This window comes from Leptosomus discolor, chromosome 9 (assembly GCF_034619465.1).
Source record: "Leptosomus discolor isolate bLepDis1 chromosome 9, bLepDis1.hap2, whole genome shotgun sequence".
Lineage (NCBI taxonomy): Eukaryota > Metazoa > Chordata > Aves > Leptosomiformes > Leptosomidae > Leptosomus > Leptosomus discolor.
Genome location: NC_141399.1, coordinates 36,631,731 through 36,656,632, shown reverse-complemented (window position 1 = coordinate 36,656,632; position 24,902 = coordinate 36,631,731). Strand labels below are relative to the sequence as shown.

Here is a 24,902-nt window from a genome sequence, read left to right as displayed (position 1 = left end):
TAATTGGCAGAGGGGGGTGCATTCTCAGTTTCCTCTCAGTTGTGTCCCCAAGAGGTTGTCCTGCTGTTGGGTGAGGACGGGTGTCATCAGTGGGTGGCTCCGGCTGCACTCGGGCGAGATTGCAAGCATGCAAGCATGCAAGGAGAGAGCAGAAAGCCCCACCATGTGTGACCATGGGCTCCCTTGGATGATGCAGAGGACCTGGGGTTTGGAGGAAATGAATGAAGAATTTTAGTCCACAAAATGTCAAGACTGATGTTTTACCTATATTTTCAGGATAACACAATGATTTCCAACAATTTCCTGCCTTACTCTAGGCTAAACCACTCAGGCAATTAGTAAAGGTGCACCCAAAAAAAGCAAAAGTCATTGCAGCTGCAGCCATTGTTTTAAAACATGCTGGGCAATGACAATCCATGGGCCCTTCTCCAATAAACCACCAGCTGCTGTGGAAGCTGACTGAGGCTGGTCCCAACACCGTATAGTCGCTGCGGCGGGTCTGCACGGTGACGGTGAAGGCTGAATTCATGAGCCAGGACTTCAGCCCCGGCACTCTCCTGCACTCTGCATGCCAGAGGATGCAGCCTCCCTGCAAACCACACACATTGCCCCCAGTTCCCTCCTCTTCCCTGGCACTTTTCCTGCTCCAAAATACATCTTCAGACCTTCCCTCATTTTTTTGGCCAGGTTTTCTTTCCCCTGCGGGGCAGGGCATGGGGCTGTCTGCCGCCATGGGGCTGCAGACATCCCTGCAGCCATGCTGAGGCAGGAAGAGGCATGGCTCCAGCCTTCATCTCCTCCAGCATCCCTTGCACAGACAGTCACTTCCCATCCTTCGGCTCAGGAGGTGTCTAAATGAGGGATTTGTAGCTTTCCAGAGCAGTCCATTTGCCATCGCTGTTCCAGGAGGAGCACGTGTGAATCCACACATAAATAACACATTGTGCCATCACCAGTGAAGATATTAGTCCTTGGTACCTATGTGGCAGATGGGCTGGAGGAGTCTCATCAGCATTCTCGGTGTTGCCAAGTGGCTAAGTGGCTGCCTGTATTACCACTACACAGGAGAGTAATTTTGGGACACTGCATGTGGCTGGCTGAAAAAGTGATGAAGCAGTCGAACTGGAGTGAAATAACAGCCCGTGGTTTATCCCTGGCCAGATAAATCGAGGGAGGATGTGAACCCCCAGGTTGGAGCCCAGAAACTCCTTCACTCCAAAGTCTCTGCTTGTACATCCACCTGCCCCCAAATTGTCTGCCCTCAAACCCAGAATGATGCTTTAGAGCACAAGAGTGAAAAGTATCTTCCAGCTTTGCCAGTGTTAGATCTGTTCAGGTATTTTTCAAAAATTTTTATTTGCTAATCAAATCTTTCATGGTTAATTTTATTCATTACATTGCTTCTCTCAAGACAGTATTTTGAAATTGTTGAAAACTTTTATTTTAGCCTTTTCTAAATGAGAAGTAGCTGTTTAAAGAAACAAACCCACACCCAAACCAACCAAAACCACATTCAGCAATAATATACATGTGAAAAAACAGATTATAGTGAAAATGCTTGAAAGAAACTGAATTTTTTAACTTTCTGGTATGGGTCAGGGACATTTCAATACCTTAAAAATGTTCATGGAAGGAGAAAACTAGCATGTGCCCAAGTCCCTTATGATGCTGGTCTCTAGAAATGGGGGATATGATGAGAAGTGTCTATGACAACCATGCCCCAATGTGGCAGGTCCAAGGGCAGCACCCAGCTGTGTGCTGGGCATGGTGCTAGCACCGAGGTCCATAGGTTTTTATACCTCTCACATACTCAGGAACCCAAAGCTTTGCTGGTGGATGCAAGAAGAGGTCCCACCAGCTCTTTTGGTTCCTGCCTGGATAGAGACTGGGGAGGGGAGGACTTGGATTGCTCATCATCGTTGCATACCCGTTAATCATAAAGAGCTTTTGACGTCCAGGCTGCATGTCCTGGCACAAAGATGTGCTGGGCTGAGTGACTTTGCGGAAGTCACCGCGGGTGGCCGTGCCAGGAGCAGAGCAGCGGCAGCATCCACCTTCTGCTCCTCCAGCCCGGGAAGAGAGGTATGGCTGCTAAAACCAGGCTAGAATCCCAGAAACATGAATTTGCACATCCCAGCTGGCCACGCTTGCCCCATCTGCCCTCTGCTCGGCTGCAGGACCGGATCTGCAGAGCAGAGGAGAGCTCAACATATGAGACTGTCTCTGTGACTATTTCACCTCTGAGAAAACAGCACGTGTAGTTTGAATTTCTTCAAAGCCTTCCCTGCTCTCATGGTTGCTTTCAGCTGTCCAAGTCAATTGATACAGGGGCATAAATGGCACTGGAAAAAATCTGTCCTTTCCCTACTGACTCTGTTGTCAGTTGCCACGTAAGTCTCAAAAACATTAAAATAAATTATAAATGTCTGGTTTTATAAAAAGTTCATATTTTGCAAGTTTGAAAACTTCAGTTTCTTGTGGAACATATTTTCTTCCTGGAACTTTGTGCTTCTGCCTTTATTCATCAGAAATGTTTTAGTCTTAATTTAACATTATTCTGTGGCTGCTTTATGGATGAGAAACACATTGCTCTCTCCCCTGCTTGCATCTGCCATGAAAACAAAAAGACGATGTTCTGCACCTGTCCCTGCTTCACAACCAGCTGAAATGAAATTCGATTCAACAGCCGCTAAACAAAGTGCAAGCAATGACTCAGTATGGAAATAAGACTTATTTCTTTTTCACTCTATTATGTGACGGCACAAGAGAGCGGGCATGCTTTCTTGTACGGCGGCATATATATGGTGTCCCTATTTAAAAATCTTCTTCCAGTGCTTTCTCAACAACTCAGAGACAAAAGGAAAAAACACTGTATTTCTCTCCTGCGCATGATACTGATGCACATCTGCTCTATTCACTATTTACATTTTTTAAACTTTAACTAGGCATGGTCAAAATACAAGAAAATGGCACAAAAATAGAGGAAATGTCTCAAGTCCCACACTACAGCCAACCTGCACTTGAATTTTCCCAGTATCCACCAAACTTTTAATAGAAACTTGTTTACTAGACCCCCAGAGGGGTGGCTTCCCCACAGACTGTGGCACCTCCAACCCTAAAGGTTGCCAAGTCTTGGCTGAGCAAAGCCCCAGTGTTGTGGGCTGACCTGGGTGAGTGCTGGCAATGGCCTGGTGCTCAGTATGATGCTGGACTGGATGAGGCCCACAGGTCCCTTCCAATCAACATTGCTAAGTTTTTGATTTCCTGCTGCTGCTATTATTAATAAAGTTAAATCAAAACCATTGCTAAGTGTGTAGCTAATAAATACCACGGTCTTTAAACGCTGCGGGTGGTTGTAATCTACCAAAGCCCATCTGCATTGCAGCTGTGGTGTCCTGAAGTGACCTAGCCACCTGACTGTGATTGCAGGTTGGAGCTTTAGGCTTTAGAAAGCCAAGGTTGATTTACTTATGATGACCAGATGATGGTGTTGCCTTTTACTATAAGTGTTGTAAGAATATTCCAATGGTCCATTCAAAAGTGGGAGCCTGATGAGATGGCCACCTTCCACAGAAAAAGTTTCTGCTTAAGGACGTTTACAGGAAAAAGAACCAACCCTGAAATTACTCCTTGCCTTCAAAAACAGACAGAGGAAGAGTGGAAGAAGCTAAAAAGTATGTGGTTACAGCAAACAGATCTGTGAGTGGCATTTTGAAAGGTACTTTTGTGCTTTTGCATCTTCATTTATCTGCTACAGAGTTTTCAATGGAAAACAACGCTACTTTTGAAAAAATCGTAAGGCAGAGGGAGACTACTGGAAAAGAAACTAATCATAAGCAACAGTAAAGCAGGACAGAAGTAGAGAAGACAGTAGGGAGAAGAGAGGGCAGGTAAGGAGCAACTGCTGCAGGGGTGTGTTTGTGGTGTTGGGGTTTATGGTGCAGGTGGGAAGCCAGCAGAAGAACAGAATCGATCCCACTATTCCTGAAGAAATTCAACTTCCAGGGAGGGGTGAAGGCTGAGTCCAGAGGACCATTCAGCTCCCTAGGGCCTGAGGCAAGAGTAGCAGTGGTGCTCAGGCGCTCTCCCTGCTCTGTCTGACTCTACATGCTTTGAGGAAGAAGCTGCTGGGAGATCAACTTGCCACGTGTCTATTCATCAGGCTGTTTTGACTAGAAGGGTAAGTTCAGGGCCCTGCTGCTTTGGCCCTCCTCCAGGTGAGGGGGAGGTGAAGCACTGTGCTGAACTTTCACTTCTGTTCTGATTGACTTCAACCATATATCAGGCCGCATTTGAATGTGCATTTTGCCTTAACCATTCATACCTTTTCCTTGACCTTAGTTTCAGGGAGGAACATTCTCAGAGGTTTTCTGGGAGTCCTAACTGCTCTGTTACACCTATTGACTACATATTGTTCGAGTAGGAAGAGCATTTGTATGTTCCATGTGTCTGCTACCCGTGAAATGAAGATAGGTGCAGTGTATTGAAATAGTGCATCTGGAAACATTTTGACGCTGAGGATGCTGGGGCAAGAACGATGGAAACTTTAAAAAAACTATAGAAACTTCTGTAGCAAACTTACTAATATCTGCTGTCCGTCTTGACCAATCTAGTTTCCTTCTTCACTTGGATTTATATGTTCACTAAATTTCAATAGAAGTTTGGTTTTTGAGGCTTTTATCTGTTATCTGTCTTAAACAAAATCCATTTTGTTATAGTGAATAAACCTAATACATTCCCAACCGCAGTAAACACAGCAATTTTTTTTGACTGCATAATATAGCTATTTAAAAAGTGCTAATTGCTTCTTTTGGAAAAAGTGCCTGAATGTTCCTATTCCAGCACAGAACAAGCAGCATATGTACAGTGCTATCAAGAGTGTTTATCTTCCCTGCTCCTCTATTCTTAATATTCTCCACTTCAGTTATTCTGAAGCCTGGCAGGCTCCATGTAAAAAATTGGGTAAATGATTTAAAAAGTTGCCCTTTCAGAGTTGAGCTGAGTGTAAAATAGTAAGCAAAATAGTCTTTTCACTGCACAGTTACGCCATCCTAGTGTGGAAAGCCATGGGAAGTCTTCCAACTTGCTGCCCTCGCTGACAGGTCATCTTCATCCCTCAGAGAGGTGCTGACACAACTATTTCTCTTTCCATTTGCAAAACAACAGAATTAAATGCGAAAATATCCACCTTCTGGAGAACACAGGTTGGAGGCAAAAAAGGCAGTGAAGCTCTGAGGACCTGGCTTTGCTGAGGTTTACATGGGTTATCCAAGTGCACAGGAGAGGAGAAAGAGGATTGCTTTTGGAAACCACCCTTCCAGTTTTCCAGCTTCATGTTTGATTCACGTCTCATAAGCTCTTAACTGCCTGTCGAAAGTTAAATACAAGTAAAAAGTGATCTTTGTGGCTCACTGAATGATGCACGTTAATAATCATGCTTTATGATATTCACTGCTCCTGTTTTGTTGCTTTCTGCCCACAATTTCATTGGAAAGCCACCAACAGAAGTTCACTAGCTGTCAGCCAATGCCTCCAAAGCTTTCTACAGGTCTCAGGTTTATTGCTGTCCTAATGTTTTGGAAATAGGATTCTCTACTGAGGGGTATAAGGGAAACGATGGCACTCACTTGCCCTAATTTTGTGAAGAATAAGAAATACTGGGACTTTTCTGGAGGACAGAGAGGCCACATCCTTTTCCTATAAAATGCAAGTGAACCTCTCAGAGACAGACTCCTCCAATCCAGACAGCACATTTGAGCTGTAAAATAGCCTCTCATTACAAATGGCTTTGTGTCATTACTAATGGGAGGTAAAAATCTCACTAAAGTGTATTTGTTACAATAAAGTTCAGCTTGACCCATTAGCTTTTTTTGAAAGGAAAACATTACGCATATTTTAAGCCAGAATGAGGACATGGAAATAGTCCTGGACAATTCAGTACAGAAGACCAAGGAAAGGTCTTCAATGTTTTCCAGTCCAAATTTGTAAACACTCCATGTGAAGCAGCTGTTGGAGCAAACCAAGGAGTCACGACAGCAAACTGCCCCAGCCGTGTCTGCTTTGGAGACCACTCAGTCCTAAAGAACTTGTCTCAGGATATGTTTCCACGTGCTGCAAGGAGAAAAAATGCTAAAATAAGAAAACCTGGAGTAACAGCTTACGGTCTTGAGGCTGGGCCATGGCCCACGGCAACAGGTCACAGATCCAGACCTCACCATGGCACTGAGCAGAGGCAGCCACCCCTGGGGAGACCCCACCCGCATCGGTGTGGGGGAAAGGCTGGGTTGGCCGGGAGGGGACGCAAGGATGCTAGCTGCACCTGACCAGACTGTAGAGAGGGTCAGTACCAAAAGGTGAATTTCTTTTACCTTTTGGGACAAGTGCTAAAAGGCAACTCCAGCAGCTGCATCAGCTGCCGCCGCAGCTCTGTGTTCAGGGCAAAAGCCTGTGTTTCACCGGGATGTGCGCGCAGCTGGCGGGCACATCTGCAGGCCATTCGAAAATGCAAGTGCCGAGCTCTGCCCTACCCACACACCGAAGTCAGCGCGGGACAAATGCAGTCTGTTGTGCTCCGTGAAGAAAGCAGGGACTGTTCCCACTCGAGGGAGGGCACGCTGCCTTCATCACTGACTGCATCGCTGTTGTGTTCCTCCCCGCAAACAGGACACGCAGGTATGAGTCAGGATGAATCAATTCCTGCTGGCAGCAAGGGACAACTTGCTCTGATTACAGCCAGGCTGGTGGCTGGATGAAGGACAGGCAGGCTGAGGAGCAGGTCTCGCTGGAGCCAATGCTCCCATATCACAGCTTTCTGCCACGCGGGCAACACCGCAAGGATAAGCAAAAGCCATGCACACACCGTTCTGCGTGATTGATCTGTAAAAGGGGTGACAGATTCCCAGAAATTCATATTAGCACCCATAAGCTACCCCTTCCCTCTTTAGCAGGGCACCAAACCACCGCGGGCCTGCGGCTGCCTTTAAACTGGAAGTAAATTTGTAGATTTTTTGCCTTCTGAAATAATATTTAAAATGACAACGAAGAGGGACAAAAAAAGCCTGAGGTCTCAAGATCCAGCAGGCTCTCTTAACAGATGTATTTTGACAAGGAATGCTAGAGTGCACATCTGTAAAAGCAAAAATAAAAGACTCCTCTAATAAAGAAACCTGCGACATCTTGCTCACATTTGATTGTACCAGGGACAAAAGAAAAGTCCATTACCCTGCAAATACAAGTCAATTAAATTTATTGTGTTATAGTAAGTTTTAACCACCCCGTTTTGAAAAAATATTACAGAGGTGCCCTTGCCACTTCAGTGTGTTTTTTAACATCAAAGTTAAGCAGCTGGTAATTATTCTGTGCAATGAGACTGTCTGTGGCTCAGGATGAAAGCCGTATGGAGCCGTCAGAGCGATGCCGATACCCCCTCAGCACACTGTGCTCAGCAAGTCTGACCGTCCCACCCCATTCCCATAGGGGAGTCAGCCCCCTGCCAGAAAGGCAAGGCACCCAAAAAATGCATACATCAAGGCATGAAAAAAAGCTTGCAATTTCTCTGGGCATATTTTTTTAATATGCATTACACAGCTGTAAATAGACATTGGGAGCAAGAATAAAGCATTGAAATGGGGTGTAAGTTGGAATTAGTGAGCAAGGATCTTCCCTGCGGCTGAGCCACGTGCCTCTGATACCTGCTGCTGCAATACGGCTGCATCCCCATGCCAGAGTCACCGGCTGCCTCAGCACGGCCTGAAGTACTCATGGCTCACACACAGGCACAGCAAACACGGTATATTCATACTACAGCTCAGAGGGGATTTATAGTTGAGATTTTTAGGGGGGGATGGTTTTTTTTAAACATCATTTGTTACAGTTTTGGAGTCATGTACATGGTGAAGAGGTCAATGGAGCTATGTTATTTCATGTTATGTTAGGATCTGAAAATATCACTGAAAAACTTTATTTATTCCTATGTCAACTGTATTTCTTAGGAAACAAATGTATTTAAAGCAGTGCATAGCTAAATAAAGTAACAATGACAGAAAAAAACAGCCCAATACCAGGTACTTCTCCCATCCTGCTGGCTGGTAACTGTTCTCCTGCCCAGTGGATGAAGTGACTCATGCCTTCGCTCAGCTCTATTTTAAGGCACCAGAATACCCTGCCTCTGCCTGAGATGGGGAATGGTTTTCTGTGATGTAGATCATTTGTACCTGTCGGCTCCAGTCGCTTTCCTGTTTACTCTCACTAATAAATGGCTGACGTCAGGAGCGAGGGGTTCTGGTACTTGGATTTCAGCACACACGCTCAATGGGACCTCCTTATTCAGATTTTTGTCTGTTCTGTGTCTGCTGAACCTTGTTCGCCTCCTTCCCTTAAATAAAATCTGCCTTTAAAGCTGATGGTGATCCTTTACAGTGAAAACCACCATGGCACTTGATGTTCTCTTTCAGCTTCTACCAACCTTATTTCCCAAGTCCGTGCTCCCACAAACCTGTTTTCCCACAAGCTATAGAAATAGCTTATTCTGCATTATAAAATAGTATATAAAAAATACATATTAAATGGAAATATTTAAGGATGAGCTGCAAGCCATTCCTATATACTTAAAAAACAAAGCTCAGACAGAAAGCAGTTCTGATCCTTTAATTAAACTCAAGAAGCAGCTGATGCAACGCAGCCCCCCCAGCAAATACCGCGTGTTTGAGAGGCACGAGGAGTCACGCTGGGCACCGAACCCTCTTCTTGTCACACCACATATTGTAAATAAATAGGAGTTATTTTCAACACTGTTTTGCAGTATGTTACAACGGCAGATCACCGAGGGTTCAGCCGAGAACCGTGGCATTTACTCTGCTTTTTCTGCGCTTCATTTATATCCGCCAAAACCAAAAAGCGAGTTGTGTAAAAACAGCGATGAGCAAATCCAAGGAAAGTTACAAGGAGACTTAAGCCAGGAGCAAAGCACTGCATCTGAATTCTGTTCAGAGCAGGCAAAAAACCCAGGCAAAAATGGGGAGGTACTATAGAAAGGATAATTTCCAGGAGGCTGAAAGGCAGCGGGCACCTGGTCCCGTAGGAGGGAGCAGAGCTGCGTCCCCTCGAGCTGGGATCATCACCCATGCAGCAAATGCCATGGGCTGAGGCATTTCAGGGGTACCAGGGATGCACTAGAGATGATGCTTGCTGATACTTTGCTCTGGCAAGCAGCACCTGCATGCCTGGACGGGACACAGGGGCTCCAGGTTACCTGCCCAAACCTTGTGCAATGAAGTATCAAATGTCAGGGAATGGGAACACAATTTTCTAAAGGAAATTCATAGTCAATTTTTTACCTCTCACTGTTAACCCAACCTGAAAGATTATGTATTCAGAGTGAGTGGAGGGCTCTGTTTCAGACTTCCATCATTAATGGAAACTTTGTAGCAGTTGGCTACCCAGACTGCATATGGATTGACAAAACTACGAAAACAAAACCCATTTTCCGAAAACCAGACACTGATCCACATTACATGTCGTGAAAAGCTGAATGAAAAACTACCTGTGAAGTTAGGATTGCACCAGAGCTTTAATTTAGGGCCCATGTAAAGCCTTGGTTAATATTGTGCATTCCAGAGGCACCAAAGGTGACTCTGCACCCCGTTTCAAAGAAAAGCCATGGCATTGCCATCGTGTGTACGTCACACCACGGCCACTGTCCCATCCCCATGCGTGACTCACTCCCGAGCCTCTGAGTGCTTCAGTAATGCAGATTGTTGGCGACGATATCAAACTGTCCTCTGGATCTGTCTTGAAGCTTTAGAAATTGCAGTTAAGAATCAAATCATCCCCGGAGAAGCTATTATCTACTCATCTCATCATCTGATGCTAATGTGAGATCCTGGCAGACCGCAATGCACATCCGTCGTTTCCATTCAGAAGTGGCGTGATGGGAGAGTTGTGAGTATAATAAATTGTCACAAATCCCTTTTCTCTCTCTTCCACAATAAGTACTTTGCCCTCCCGGCCAAGCAGAGACTATAAATCAGCCCCACTGAAGACCTTCTTAGGTCTCTGTTCAGAAAACCAAAAAGATTTGTGCAAAGAAGGCTTCAAACTCTGGTAAACAGGAATTTCCAGTCTGAACTGCCCATCGTGCTGTTTGCATCATGGTTTGGTCCAGCCTGAGCCAAGCAGGGCAGCTGAGGGCTTCACTGGTGCAAGCATCTGGTCCTCTTTGGTTCCTGCGTGTCCTCACTACTGCATTGCCCCATCCAAATCCCAGATTTGATTTATTCCCCTGATTTTACAAAGAAGCAGAAGGGTTGGAACAGCCTGTTAACATGCATATTTATGCCTTGCGTTATTGCCTGGGGAGCAATTTTCTTGTTAACATAGGCAATGCCCTTCTAGATGAAGAACCACAAAATACAGAATTTTAAACATACACATTCCTGTGAGACGTATGGATTGAGTAACTTGAGCAGAAGTCACTGCTCTCAGTACTAAAAAAAAAAAACTAGTCAGCCTACTCCCCGTTAATGCAAGATTTTAGAGTTTCTCATTACCTTAAACAAAAGTAAGTCTTGCTGTAAATTCGAGACTTGTTTTTACTGCTTAAAATTAATCGGTGACACAACCACTTCAAGACAGCATAGGAAATTAAGCAAAAATTGTGTGTTCATTAGTGACCGGTTTGAAAGACTTTAGTTCATCATCTATGTCAGTGGAGTTGTGGAGATATTTTTTTCCACTAAGAATTATAAAAATGGATGTTCTTGACACAGTCTCACTCAAGAAAATGGTAAAAAAATGTTCTTTGCATGCCAAGATCAACACACAAAATAAAATGAAATGTTCAACATGGAAGAAACCAAGAATAAAGAAAAATATTCCTCTTCTTGTTTTGTAATAGGTAATGAATGGATTTATTGGGGAGCTCAGGGAGCACCAAGCGTCTCCCCTTGGGAACAGCCATATCAGAGCCGTGGAGATGGGCACATTTGGCAGTGCAGGGTGGGCAGGGACCTTAGGAGACCTCCTGGACCTGGGTGGAGGCAGGCTCAGCCCTCGGGTCCCCCATCCCTGGCCCCACAGGGGGACCATCTCCCGCAGCCCGGGCTTAGAGAGCGGGGCAAGGCTCCCCTGGTTCCAGGGCTTAATTGCGCAAGAAGGATGCGTGAGGACTCTGCTCTCCATGTGTCCATATTTTCCCGACCTGGCGCCTGAATTCAGCTCTCACAAGATAATTACTCCATGATTCCTCTCACAACAGCTCTTTGTGCATCTTTCTCATGCAAAGCTGCTCGGGCTCTGCTGGTGCAATTTTACTGAATGAATGGGAAGTAGTTGACTGTTAATTTAAAAAAAAAAAAAATAAAATAAAAGCCAAAAAGGCACAGAATACAAAGAAAATCACAAAAAAATACAACTGTTTTGGTCCCACTGGGAAGAGGCAGAGGGTTGCTATCAATCACCCACACGTACTCCCATCACTACTATCACCGTTAACTCTGTGTGCCCACAGGGATGCTCAGGGTCCTGGGGACGTGGTGCTGTCACTTTTCAAGACTCAATAAGGGCTTTCACCCTCAAACTGGAGAGAGAATAACCAACAAGTGGCATTCCTGGCTCCAAGCCTTGCCAAATTCCCCACCACCACACCCCCCAGTTATACTTGACCTTTTGTCCAAAACCCCACGCCTGGAATAGCTCAGTGAGCCTTATTGATATTTCTGTTCTTTCCTTTGCCTGTTTCCCACTGGAGACATTGCCCTTGGCCAGACACTGCCTCAGCAGGAGTTTGGTATCTGCCTTTCCTTAAGTCTATTCAAATTCGCTCTTCTCTGGAAAAACGCTGCTCAGCACTGGTCAATCAAAGCCATTTTGTGCAAGACCTGGCTTATTTCCCCAAACTTGGGTCTGAAATGCTGATACATGCCGTGCTCCCCTCTACACGGTAAGTTGGAGCAACACATCCATGAAGACCCACTAGAAGGCAGTGTTGGAGAAAACTTCACAGGAACTTCTCGTTCTGAAAGCTGTAGGTCAACAAACCAAAGGAGTGGATTTTCTAAGATAGGGACCCCTGTAAAAACAGGAACTGCTTCGTCATACATTATTTCTGGTAGATTTTGCGTGAGCCAACTGCAGGAAGAGGCATGGAGATCAGACTTCACCCCCATCAGGGAAATCCAGTAGCAATATTTTAACACTGGAAAACAATTTATTTTGTGCTTGTTAGAGAAACACCCTTAAAAAGGATCTAAAATGGAGATGCGACCTGCTCCGTGCTGCCTGGTGTCCCAGGCTGCTGGGACACCAAAGACATCCAGTTGAAGTAAGCACCAAAATGACACTGAAATGTGCCCAATTTGCCCATAAAAACTAAGGACAGAGTTTCCAACCTGTTGCTAGACAGACAAGAAGCGGGTCCCCGGAATTTCTTGGCAGTGATCCCTACTCCTGCAGAAAGGCCTGAGAGTCAGATCTCTGCGTTTTTCAAAGACAGGCAGCAGAAGAACATATTTGATAAGCTCTGTGAATAGAGTTGTTGATTCACTGGAAAATACAGGAAAAACTGGGGAAAAAGAAATCGAGTCAATTTAAACTGCTGACACGTTTTTGTATTGGTGAATGAAATGTAAAAACTGTTTTGAAGCGTCGCAATAACTTGGCAGCCCACGCAGAAGAATGAATTTCTGGTTTGACATTAAGTATACCCGAAACAAAAACACCAAGTGTGATTTGGTACATGAAGCCTTTTTGAACAAAACCCCCACTTCTTGGAAAATTTCTGGAAATGGAAATATTAACTGGTGGTTTTCAATGGGAATAGTCTGAGGAAAATTAAAATATAAATCATTAAATCTCTCATCTTGAATTAAAATATATAAATATTTTGAATTAATCATTTATCCTTGCTTTAGTGCCAGGGTGTGTTATTGAAGGGCAACCAGCAAAAGGGAATTACAGTCCTAAACACTGAGGCAGCTTTCCCCTCCACTTTTGTCAATAAACCTGGAAGTCTGGAGGTTTGGCCAAATGGACGCTGCAAATTGAACAGATCTCAGGGAACTTAGTTCATATTCAACATTCAGGAGGCTTTTAAAAAGCTGGATTTACAAAAAATTATTCGTTCAGGGGGTATTTGTGTGACATGAAAAGTCATCAGTGTTGAAGAGATAAAAATTCAGTGTTTGAAGTGGAATGCATGAGTCCTCACGATGTCTCTGAGGAGGAACAACAGACTGTTAAGCTGCAATAATCTACGTCGCCTTAAAAACAAAGTTCTGTAGGGTGATTAAATTGTTCTGGAATTATTTGCTTGTCTAAATGTCAGGAAGAGCTTTTCTACTCTTCAAAAAAAAATTATTTTCACTGACATTTCTTCAACTGAAAGACTTTGCAAGTGAAAACCAGTGTGCGCTGTCAGCACCATTATAAAGGCTTTGTATTTTTAAGCCAGTGCCTTTTAATGTATTTTACCAAAAAGTTCCTCTTAATGAACCTCATTCTGAGCATGTTGTTACAGAACAGAGCTAAGGGGTTTGAGTAGCCTGATTTATACTTAACATGTTTGGCTTTCTCTTAATTTTCCCCTTAAATGTGAACTTCCTAAATTTATGACGCTCATTTGGGAAATAATTAAAACGGCCCTCTCATGTATATTCTTTGAATCATTAAAGGAGGTCCTTCACCTTGGCTTCATTATCTCCAGGAATATTCATAAAGCAAACGTGCTCCAAATGAAGTCCCAACCTTTACTCGGAAGAGAAAGGAAACTTCCCCACGCTGTCAAATGCTCGTGCCCACACTACAATATTATGAATTACTTTGCTATACAGTAATCCGTCTCCATCTGAGGCCAAGATTTAATGAAAGGCAACAAAGCATCAGAAAAAAACCTGATGAATAAACTCATAAAGTCTCTTAAACTGCTGATGCCATAGGTGGAAAGATCTGCTCCAAGGTGCAAAGTTTCTTGTGTTTTTCTCCTATTTTCTTTAACTTCTTACTGGTCCTTGTAACACAAATCAGGGATATTTTCCTGTTAATTCTATATGCTGCTGCCAGTGAAGGAGCCAGCGCTTGGGGACCATCACCTCCACGTCGGGCTCTGGAGGAGGTTATTCTTCACAAAAACACCCTGGCTGAAAGTGCTGACGATAACACAGGTTTTTTTCCCTGCATTTTATGGGTAATCATTCACTGAGTAGCTCAACCAGTTCTGCAGGGCTGCTGGCACTGGATGCTGCCCAGTGACCCCAGTGGCAGGTCTCTCCTGAGGCCGGCGCTCACTCTCCAGAGAGGTTGCTTGCACAGAGCCGTGCTGGTGTTGCGTAAAGCGTGGTTAACTGTCAGTCATGCTGCACTTGGATTTGCCACCTCCCCTACCTCGCTGGGGTTTTTGTTCCCCTTCTCTCTATGTCTTGGTAGTCTGGAAATAAACTTCAGTGCTTCCCAGCAGGCTGCTTTTGCATCTGCACGTAAAATGTGGGGTTTAATATAAAGTCTAGAGAGTGTTTCCCATGATCTGGCTGCAGGAGATGGGACAGGGCAGGTGGTCCCTGCCCCGCACTGGAGAGGCAGGTTGGGAGCAGGAGACACCACGGCACCTTACTGTAACACGCCAAGTGTGAATAAAGCTCGTCCCTCTGCTTGCTGCCTTTGCTTGATTTCCACTTCGGGAAACTGTTGGGACTGTTGGACAAACAGGAGAGAAATGAACCAAGGGAAGGGCACTTCTCCAGGAAGCTATGTTGACAAAGTTGTTGTTCCCATCTTTGTCCCATCGTACAATTGGGGGATGTTGGGGGATGCTGAGCCCAAATTCAGTGCTTCAGAAATGGCATAATTAAGGTTGCCTTTGCTCCCCTTGTATGTTTGCCTTTTCATATCATCTTTAATTACATGAGTGAATCTAGTTTTTACCAATAAACACAATCTCTGGCCTCCTTCCGTGCCCATACAGCCCGTCATCATTTCATGAGCAGCTCCACAACACTTTGTTTGCTTCACTTCCTGGGGTTCCCCCTCCTTCCCCACCGCACAGTGCTCGGAGCGTGCTCCCAGCAGCGCTGTTATGGGAGCTCAGCCAAGCACATCCCCAGCCTCAGCATCTGCAACACCAAAATTATGGTCCAGCCAGAAAACACTACACTTTTGGTGGGGTTTCTCAGCGCTGCCTGGGAATGACGTGTTGGAGAAATGGGGAGGTAGCTCTTGCAGCACCCGGGCAGTGAAAGCATCCCAGGATGCAAGGATGGACCAGCTACATCCTTTCATCACCTGTACACGGCAGTGGTGCTGTTTGACTTGTGCTTTCTGCAGATTGCAGGGGAGAAACACAAAATTCAGTTGCTTAAATCACAAACCCTTGCTGTGCTTGCCATCCTGGATTTCCATTGAGGTCAATTTTCTATAGAAAAAAGATAATTTCTTCTTTCAGATAAGAAGTTGTGGGATTTTTAAAATGAGAACTAAATGAAGAGGTAACTTCCATTCATCAAGTTTTGAATGAAAAAGTAATCTTCATTTAGATCTCACAAACAAAAAAAAGAAAGAGAGAGCGGGCAGGAGAGGAGACCACTCAGCCTGGCTCCCCAGGGCACCCCCACTCTCACAAAGATGGGTGTTCCTGATGGTGGGAGTCTTCCAGGCCAACAGAAAATATCCAAAAAGGGAAAAGAGGTGCACTCATCAGCCTAAAAACTAAGTTTTGTAAGTTCTTAAGAATTTAACCCAATAGACATACCAAGAAGTCATGCCGTTTCTGTTCTTTGTTAGCTTTGGGTTACCTGCTGCAAAGAAATTACTCACCCATCCACACTCAAGAGGTTACAGAGAAATTTATTAAGGCTCAGCCAGAAGATGAAAATAAACCCAAGGGTGGACAAGACAGCTGGGACCCTACCCCAGAAACTGCCAGGACACAAAGGGATCTTCCGCAAAGGGTTCCCAAGGAACTTAACTAGGTCCTGATCTCTAATTTGAGAGGCTTTGGGAAATTCAGACGGTATCATGGGGACTGGAGAAAAGGGTCACACCAAGTTTCCAGTGCATGTGTGGTATTGGCTGGTTTGGCAATGTGCAAGTTGAAGAAATTCTCCCAAAAAACTGCATCGACTGCATAAACCCCCTCCTGGTGTCACACCATGAGGTGAGCCACACAGGACACCCGGCCACCCAGCCCAAACCTGACCGCCTCTGTACAAACTGGCAACAATGAAAATGCGACATTAATGCATATAAAAAATGTCCAGGAAGTAGAAATTGGAGAAAGCGGGGAGAACGAAGATTCAGATACGGTGGAGGAGACTTCACGCTGCTCCGTGGTGGCACTGAGCCACTGGGTCCCCTTGCATGTAACAACAAATGTGCCAAAAACTTCAATAGGTTGGGTTCTTTTTCCTCTCTCCTTTAGATAATAAAAAATTGAAACATTAAAGTTTTTAAGTTAAGTTTCATAGTATTAAAAGTGCTTTTCCTTGTTGGGTGCTGCAGGGCTCTGAGTGCCTGCCCTGCAGTGCAAGTGAGGTCTCCATGCTGTTACGCAAGGCGTGCATGCTCCCCATGCTGCCATGCAAGGTGTACATGGTCCTTGTGCCATCCTACGAGCTTTGTGTTGTCCCCAAGCTGCTGTGCAAGGTGTGCATAGTCCCTGCACCATTGCACAAGGTATGCATGGGCCCTGCACTGCCAGGCAAGAAGTACAAGGCAGCAGCTATCTCTCGTGATGCCATTTCTTGCCCAGACACACAAGAACCGCAGTGAAACCCTCCCAGTGCAGCTCAGGATCACCGGAGGGTCCCGCTGAGGCAGGGCAGGCAGGCGCAGCAGGCGCAGAGGCTGAGCACTGCTGTCAGCAGGGCCGAGAGCCGCGACGGCCGCTGGTACTTGATGGCTTCTTTCCGCACCTCGCCGCTGCTCTGGGCGACGTAGTCAAGGGTGCGCAGGACGTAGTACTCCACGCTGTCGGCAGCTCCGTGCTGGTCGGCCACCAGCCCCTCCAGCTGCAGGAAGAGCCCGTGCAACTCCGCCATCTGCGCTTCCAGGTCGAGGAGCTGCCGCTGGCGCGCCTGGGCCACAGCCAGGTGCTGCTTGGCCTTGAGCTCCTCCAGGTCCCGGCCCACGATGCGGGGCATCTCGGGGCTCTCAGCCAGCTGGTCCAGGTCCTTGTCCCCCAGGTCGATGCCCGCCAGCTCTGCCTGCCTCTCGATCTGCTCCTTCAGCCTCTGCCGGTAGCGGCTCTCCTGGGTGTAGTGGCGGGCGAGGACGGTGCGGTACCGCCGCAGCAGCAGCCACAGCTGGGTCTGGCGGACGCGAGGACCCGCTTGCCCCATCCCCTCCTCCAGCGCCGCCGGGAGAGCACCCAGCTGGGGCTGCAGGGCCATGGCCTCACGGGCGAAGGCGATTCTGGCAGCATCGAGGCCCCGCTTCTCCTGGGCAATGCTCTCCTCGGAGGTGCAGCACAGCACCGTCTGCTGCGTCCTGTCGATGTCCTCCGAGAGCTGCTCCAGCCGGTCCAGCACCTGCCAGAGCTCAGCCGCCTCCCGCAGCACCCGGTTGACCGGGCTGGCATCGTCCCCAGCGAACGCAGGGTTGTCGAAGCACTGGACGTCCTCGTGTGGGTCCCCCTCGGCTGCGGCTCGCTGCCGCAGCTCCGCCAGCCGGTCCCTCATGCTCTGCACCGGCTGCCGGCACCATCCGTGGGACAGGTGGCACATCAGCCCCGGGAGGGGAGGCACGAGGCTGGAGCTCCTTGCGTCAGCGGGAGCTGTTAAAACCTTCCCTCCCGGCGCCCGAGCAAATATTGTTGGAGGAGGGCAGGTCGCTCTGCGTCAGCCGCTGGGCTGGAGCCCACGGCGGGGAGGGGAAAGGGGTTCTGCTGAGAGGCAGAGCAGGAGGAAGGCAGCCCGGGGCGGGAGGGCTGCCAGCACCTGCGTCATGGGAGAGGCTCTCCTGGCTCAACACCTGATCCTCCTCCGCTTAAGACAGAGGGTTTTTATTCCCTGAGAAACAAATTCCGGGCTCCCTGGGGGCAGAGGAGGGGGCTGCCTGCCCAGCGCTCCCCCAGCCTCCCCTCCTGCCCCAGGGCCCCAGGATGGCACCTCCATCCTGCACCCTGAAAAAGGGCTTCAAACAGCTTCAAAGGCGAAGGGCCCGTACACAAACACCCTGCGCCCTGTCCGAGACCTCCTAACATGCCTCGAAAAGCAGCTCCTGCTGAGGACACAATAACTGAAGAGTAAATTATTCTGTTTCAGGGCCTGTTTTGAATGGAAGAGATGGGATGGAGGCAGAGCTTGGCTTCTCCCCTCCCGCTGACGACACCAGCAGTGCCCTGCACATGCGAAGCATCGTGCGAGCAGCTGAGGGTGGATGGAGGAGGGTCCTTCGGGGTTTTCCAGGTGGGAAATGAGCACTAGGATGACACAGCTGTCCTGCGTATCAGGGCAAGGTAGTATTTAGTCCACATACTGCTGAAATGCATAAAAAAAAAAATCTCATAGTTCCATTCCAAAACCTCTGCAAAAATTACTGTTGAAAAAAATACTTCTACAAAATGCATTTCTAAAGTGCATTGGAATAATAATTGTTCTCTACCACATTGATATTCTATATCATATATTTCATAACATGTATTACCACATATGACCCAAACATATGATGATATAAAGTACATGATAACATCTATGATACAAGATCTACAGGAGTGACAGCGAAGGGTGGCTTGACAAAAGTAAAGCAGCTCTGAAGACAGCATATTTTCTTTTTTTCTGTTGCCAGTTGTTGAATGTACTTAGTGGGGGGCTTCAGCATCTGTGCAACACAAGTTTAATTTTGTTCTCTGTAACCAACAAGGCCAAAAAAAGAAAGCTCTTCTGTTCCCAGGGCCTGGAATATGAGCACTGCATTAAAAAGAAGATATTCATTCACATCTGAAAGGAATTTCCATTTAGCCCTTTTGAATTGGTGCAATAAAATGAAATGGCAAGTAAGTGAAGGGATTAAAGAGGGGGAAAACCAAAACAGGGTACTGCAAGAGCAATAGGTGGCATGATAGGCTCGAGCGAGAGCTGCAGGGCAAGGGCCAGGCCACATTCAGGGAGGCTGTCCTTGCCCGAATACCTCGCGATAGCGGTTTCGGAGCACCAAACCGTCCGCGCTTGGTGGGACATGAGCACTTTAAAGCCTTTGTGCAGAGTGTGTGGGAAAACACAGCCCCTTGAGAGTCCCCAACCCCTCCCTGCTTGTATTTGGGACAGCGCAGGGCTCAGCCTTATCGGACTTTGCAACTGAACCCCTGGCAGGGGACAGTCGGCATCTGCCCCCGGCCAAGCCCAGAGCCCCCGGGGCAGCTCCCAACCTGCGCTGGCCACCCGTGCAGAGGCAGCTTTCAGCCAGACCTGGCGCCATCCAGCCCCCAGCTGCGGGTGCCCCTTGCGTAGGAAAAGCCCCATTTAAACAATATTATCACTGCTACTTAACAAAAGGGCAAGAACAGTGCTGAAATAGGAGTAGTTTTTTGTTTTGCATTAAATATCCCTTACAAAGAGGCATGACCTCCTGCTCGAGCTGAATCTTACCACCTGAACTGACCCATGTCCCATGGTGGCAGAAGGGACCTCACCTGGAGACCTCCTCCTCTAGCCCGTGCCGGCGCGGCTCGGGGAGGCTCTGCACATCGCCCCAGGCAGCACTTCTCACACAGTTTCCCAAGAAAGCATTAGCTGTACCTCTCCTTTTGCCCAGGAAAATGGTATTTTGGAGCCAGGTTGGATGATGATGTGGGTGACAGACCCCCAGTGAGCCCTCACCCCTGCCTTTGGCCAAGGTGAGGGTCTCCGTCCTGTCCTGCTCGAGATCTGCACATTTTATAATAAAATTTCTATAACCAGTTTATAAAAGTTTCCTTTTTAAAAGTATGAAATTATCCAGTCGAATCAAAAAGTGATCTTCTTTTTACATTGAAAACTCAATTTTAAATGTCTTTTTTGGTCTTTTTAAGGTCTGAACTCTTTAGTAAGCAATGCAAAACCAAAGTAAGAGTTTATCTTTTTTTTTTTTTTTTATTAAGACAATCCCACAGCTGGAAAATGAAACATCCTAGATTACATAAGTGACTTCAAAAAAACTCTAGAAAAAAATCTTTACAAATTTACATTTGTACAATACAAAAACTAACAGCTCATTGCATATAAATATTACATTTGGTCTGCCAACAAGTGGCATCAAAATCCCTGAAGTATTCATTTAAAGGGACCTGAGATAGCGGATGTGAAGATATGGGCATAAATATCACCTGGAAAAAAAATTAATATAGAAAGTAGACATAGTTCTAATAGTTTTGTGCATTTTTGGAGTATTTTTTCAAGAACATGAACTGTAGAGCCTAAATCACGTGAATGTCATCGCTCCAACAACTGGTGTTTCTAAATGAAGTCTGCTATAATGACTCATGGAGGAATGAATAGCCTGTATTAGTATTTCTACAGAAAAATAACCATCAGACTTTGATTGCTGAATATATGCGTGCAGCCACCACTCACTGAGGAGGCATTTTTAGGAAGAGAAATGGAGGATTTTGATTTTTCTCTGCCAAAGAGCAGCGCAGCCGCCGGCCCGCAGGAACACCGGCCCCTCCGGCCGATACCCAGGCAGGCCCGCGGCTCCCCGCAGCGGCTCCCCTCGCCGTCCCGCCGGCTGCTCACAGCCCCGACATCGGGAAGATATGCAGTGCTTGCCAATTAAAAACCCCAAAAACGGAGAAACTGCTCTTAATTGTCCGTCGGTTTAAATATTTTCCAAATCTTTGTCAATTCCCAAATGTGGCTGCAGTTATCTACCAGGAGTATTAACTCGCAAGCACAGCACTAAGCTGCTCGGTTTTACTGTAAATTCTCACAAACTCTTATCAGGTACCCACATCCATGCACATAAATGTATTTAAGCACCATTTTTATAATACTAGAGTTAAGGCTGTGACAGCAATTCCACTGGAAATCTAATTTTTCAGGGATTCATAGCACAGTTGTGTAAGTTTGCTGTGGGCTGAACATGACATATTAAAAATGTACAAGCTTCCAACAGGTCTTTGCATTTCTAATACTAAAAAAGACAAGTTTAGACTAAATTTTGCAGGCTGTTACTTACTGTACATAAAGGAGTTTTTTTTTTTCAATGTGTAAACCTCCAATATACTAATATTTGAAAATTATCTATCGCACATGCGCAGTAATTTTCTATAATACATACTTGTAAGAACACAATGACAGCTCCCTACAATACTAAATATAGATTTATCCTTGGATTGTTAACTGCTCCTTCAGTCTATCATGTAAATAATTAGCATTTTATAAAACTTTGCATGATGGTTTAAAGAAAAAAAAAAAAAAATCAAGACATGTAAACACACAAATACATTTTTAAAACATTGAATTCAGGACACAACGACAGCAGGACACTCCAAGGCAGGGCTGACAAGACATCCTTAAACCTACAGCTATTCAGTTTTCCCTGTCATTCACTGCTCAGATTAAAGACGAAATATTAATCAAGTTCTGATAAAAAATTTGTGATTTAAACTTATTTTCTCATGTTAATACTGTGGGATTTGGAACGGTTGTCAGAAACATTCCAGAGACACCTAGGAGCAAACCTCATCAAATGCCTGACCAGGTTCATCTTGCTTTTTCCAGCCAAGAGAGCCTCCAAACACCGCCAAAAGCAAGATGTGGTAGTTGGTCTTTCCCCATTTTTCAAATGACTTGAAAACTCTCTTTACTACGCACCCGGTGTCAGTCCTTTTCAGTGCTCTACGTACTACACAGTCGTTCCGCTGTTGTGCAGGAGCAGCAGCTGAGGGGTACATTTAAGAAAACATTTAGGGAAAATTAAAACACGCTATAGGACGCAAAAGTTTAAGCAGCCAAAAATCCTCCACAAATTATTTCTTTGCAATTATATTTAGTTTGTTTATCTGCAGGGTGGAGCTGACTGGGATAAGGGGGGTGGCCTCTGCCTAGTTTATGGAGAAAGGAGTGGTAGAAAGATAGCAAGGAGTGATAAAACCGCCCAGACCCATCGAAGTTCAAGCACCAACGTAAAAGTTCCATGGGTTATTTAGAACAGAAATATCTTGCGAGGCTGGAAGCACACGACTTCTCCAAGGATTACGTTAACTGCAATTCACACAGCAAGGGGAAAGAAGGAGTCATTCAGCAGACACAGAGCTCACGTGTCAGGGGATACACCAGGTGGAACTAAGTGCTGTTTATGTAGCTGTGTGTAAGGCAGTGCAAGGGAGCAGCCCCGCGGCCGTGCCTCCCTGCAGCTGCCTACGTGGGGGCAAGGGAAGGCACGTGCTGCCCTGTCCCATCTGGCCCCGTTTCCACTTGGGGTACGGGTGGCCACAGAGGTGCAGAGCGGCCGAGAAGCCAGCCCTCAAGCTTTCCATCATCATTAAATCCACCTCCAGCAAGTTGGGATGTTCTAGTAAGCAAAGTAAAGCAGATCTAAAAAATATGGAAAGCCTTGGGGCGGGGGGGGGGGGGGGGGAAAGACGCAGAAAGAACGAAATCTTACAGTCCAGCCAAAGTAAGACATCCTAAGTTTCCAAAAGAGTATCCTAAACAGCAATAAAGGGAAGCTAAAGAGAAAAACAAAAGGTGGTAGAGAAAATAACAAGCAGGCAAAGTTTGGGTTGAACTAAGAACAGCACATCACTACTGCAAAATAAGCTTCGTCATCCATGCCCTGGCCTGGGAAGAAATGGGAGCCAGGAGAAATCTGAGAGCAAAGCCAGACCCCAGACTTTCAGCCCCATCTCCACAGAGGATGGGGCACGTGGGGCTATCGCTCCGCTGCGAGCAAAGCCCCTCGGGGCGCGAGCCCCATTCTCCAAGGTGTCTCTGAGTGCCCTCAAGTGCCGCAGCCACTCGGGAGAGGGATCACGCAAGATTGCACATCCAGAGAAAACCGTGAAGCACTGATGCCCGAGAACTAACCCTACAGCAGCAGAGGAACCCCCGGCCCACCTGCACGCCTTGCCAGGAATCTGATCCGCATCAGACCTTCAAACCCTGGTCTTAGGCAGAGTTTGGGAGGTCTTTTGTTAAAAGTGCAAGGAGAGAGATTACAGCCCTGGCTCTGCAGCGCAGCGGGCGGTGCAGTGCTGGGAGCTCAGCACCTTCACCAGACGCTGGCTGAGCACCCAGGTTGGGGGTCAGGGAGCGAGACGGTACAAGGTTTCTGTCATTTTACTGCTTCTGCTGCACCTGATGGGTTGATACTAAGTTTTCTGCAATCGTAAGTGGCTCCTGATAGGATCTGGGGTTTGAGAGAAAGTGTCCAAGTTACTACAAAATTATAATTATTCCACAGAACAAGGCTATGAGAAATCAACTGCCTAACTCAGAGAAAGAATCCAGATACAAAACCAAATAAAAATAACATCTCTAAAACCAAGTTATTTCTTTCATGCTTATAAAAGGTTCTCATGCACAAAAAAAGCGCTTTTTTTTAAATAAGCAATAGTTCTGTTGTTCTAGCACACCCTGCTGTCTAGCTCTTAATCATGAAACACATTTGATTAATACTTACGCCACAGCAAAGTGATGCTTCACTGTTATCTTCACAGTACTTCATCACATAGAAAAGATACATTTAAGAACATATTTAATATTATTCTAATTGCTGCTAAAATACACAAACTTATAAAATGATTTCTCTGGAATCCACGTGTTTTATCTCTCCCCAACCCCTACACAAAATAAATAAGTGGATTTTCGGCCAGTCAGAAATATATGAAAAGCATTTCTTTCGCATTTCAAGATTTTCAGGCTTTAGAACAGAAACCATAGTGTTTACATTAGCTCAACAGGACTGATCGAGAAGGGGTATGATTCTGACTATGAACTGATGCATACATGCTATTTCTGATTACCATATGTAGAAGGACCAATCAGTCAAAGAAACAATACATTTCTTATAAATATATATGTGTGTATATATATACATATATATGAGAGAGATGATAGGACAGGCGCTTATATTTTAAAGCCCAATACAGAACTAGGAGAGCCTCTGAACCTTTCCCCCCACCCCCCATCCAAACACAACGGAATCAAGTCCAGAAATGGATTACGGCTGATCCAAAACATTCCTTAAAAAATTAAAAGTGTGATTTCTGTACGGTACCATAAACTCATATTAATGCTCTGAGTGATTTAGGATATACTCTCCTCCGTCACAAAACTAAACCTCTGCATTTTTTCAAGTCATTTTGCATTGTAACTAGAATTTTTGGAAAGCGAGATAAAATAGCTAGTGCTTAATATAGAAAGTCAAAAATTAAATTCCTTCGGCATCTGAGAATATACATGGGTCACTCTATGCTGCCTGAGGTTTTCCAGAATTACTGACCAAGCTGTGCACAGAAGAACGTAAGGATACTGGATGAAAGATTTTTTTTAAAAAAAAAAATATCTTGAAAAACTCCACCAAAACTTTCTAGTCTCTTTTTTTGTTTGTTCTCCCTGTGTAATCTAACTCACTCTCTCAACCAAGCTCGAACTGTCAGATTCGTTCAGACAACGGGAGCAAACTGAAGTCCCAGATACGCTCCGGCCAGACCCGAGGAGGTAAGAGGCTGCTCATCTCCAGCTCAGCCCATGCCAAACACCCGATTCTGAGGAGTGAGACTACAAATGTAGTCACATACTGTACTATCACTACCAAAACGGTTTCTGTTTTCAAGTCAGCATTTGTCAGGAGTACAAGAGTACAGTGCAACACGAATTCTCTTCTGGAAGCTTGAGATACCAGAGTCTGTCTGGAGGACACGAACAGGAGCTTATCCGTACTGCCAGCCCGAGGGACCCGCGCTCCGGGCAGCTCCCTCGTCACCTTCACGGGGC

At 45.9% G+C, this 24,902-nt stretch overlaps 1 protein-coding gene across 1 annotated transcript; it reads right to left on the bottom strand.

The window, feature by feature from the left end:
• Positions 1–16,778: 16,778 nt before the first annotated feature.
• Positions 16,779–17,663, bottom strand: LOC147414911 (syntaxin-1B-like). The gene has a single exon (XM_086470548.1). The coding sequence runs from the start codon at positions 17,661–17,663 to the stop codon at positions 16,779–16,781; it is 885 nt and encodes a 294-aa protein (XP_086326674.1).
• Positions 17,664–24,902: the final 7,239 nt, after the last annotated feature.

What these genes read in the sequence shown, in the direction of transcription:
- LOC147414911 (XM_086470548.1), bottom strand. Translation starts at nt 17,663, where the DNA reads ATGAGGGACCGGCTGGCGGAGCTGCGGCAGCGAGCCGCAGCCGAGGGG.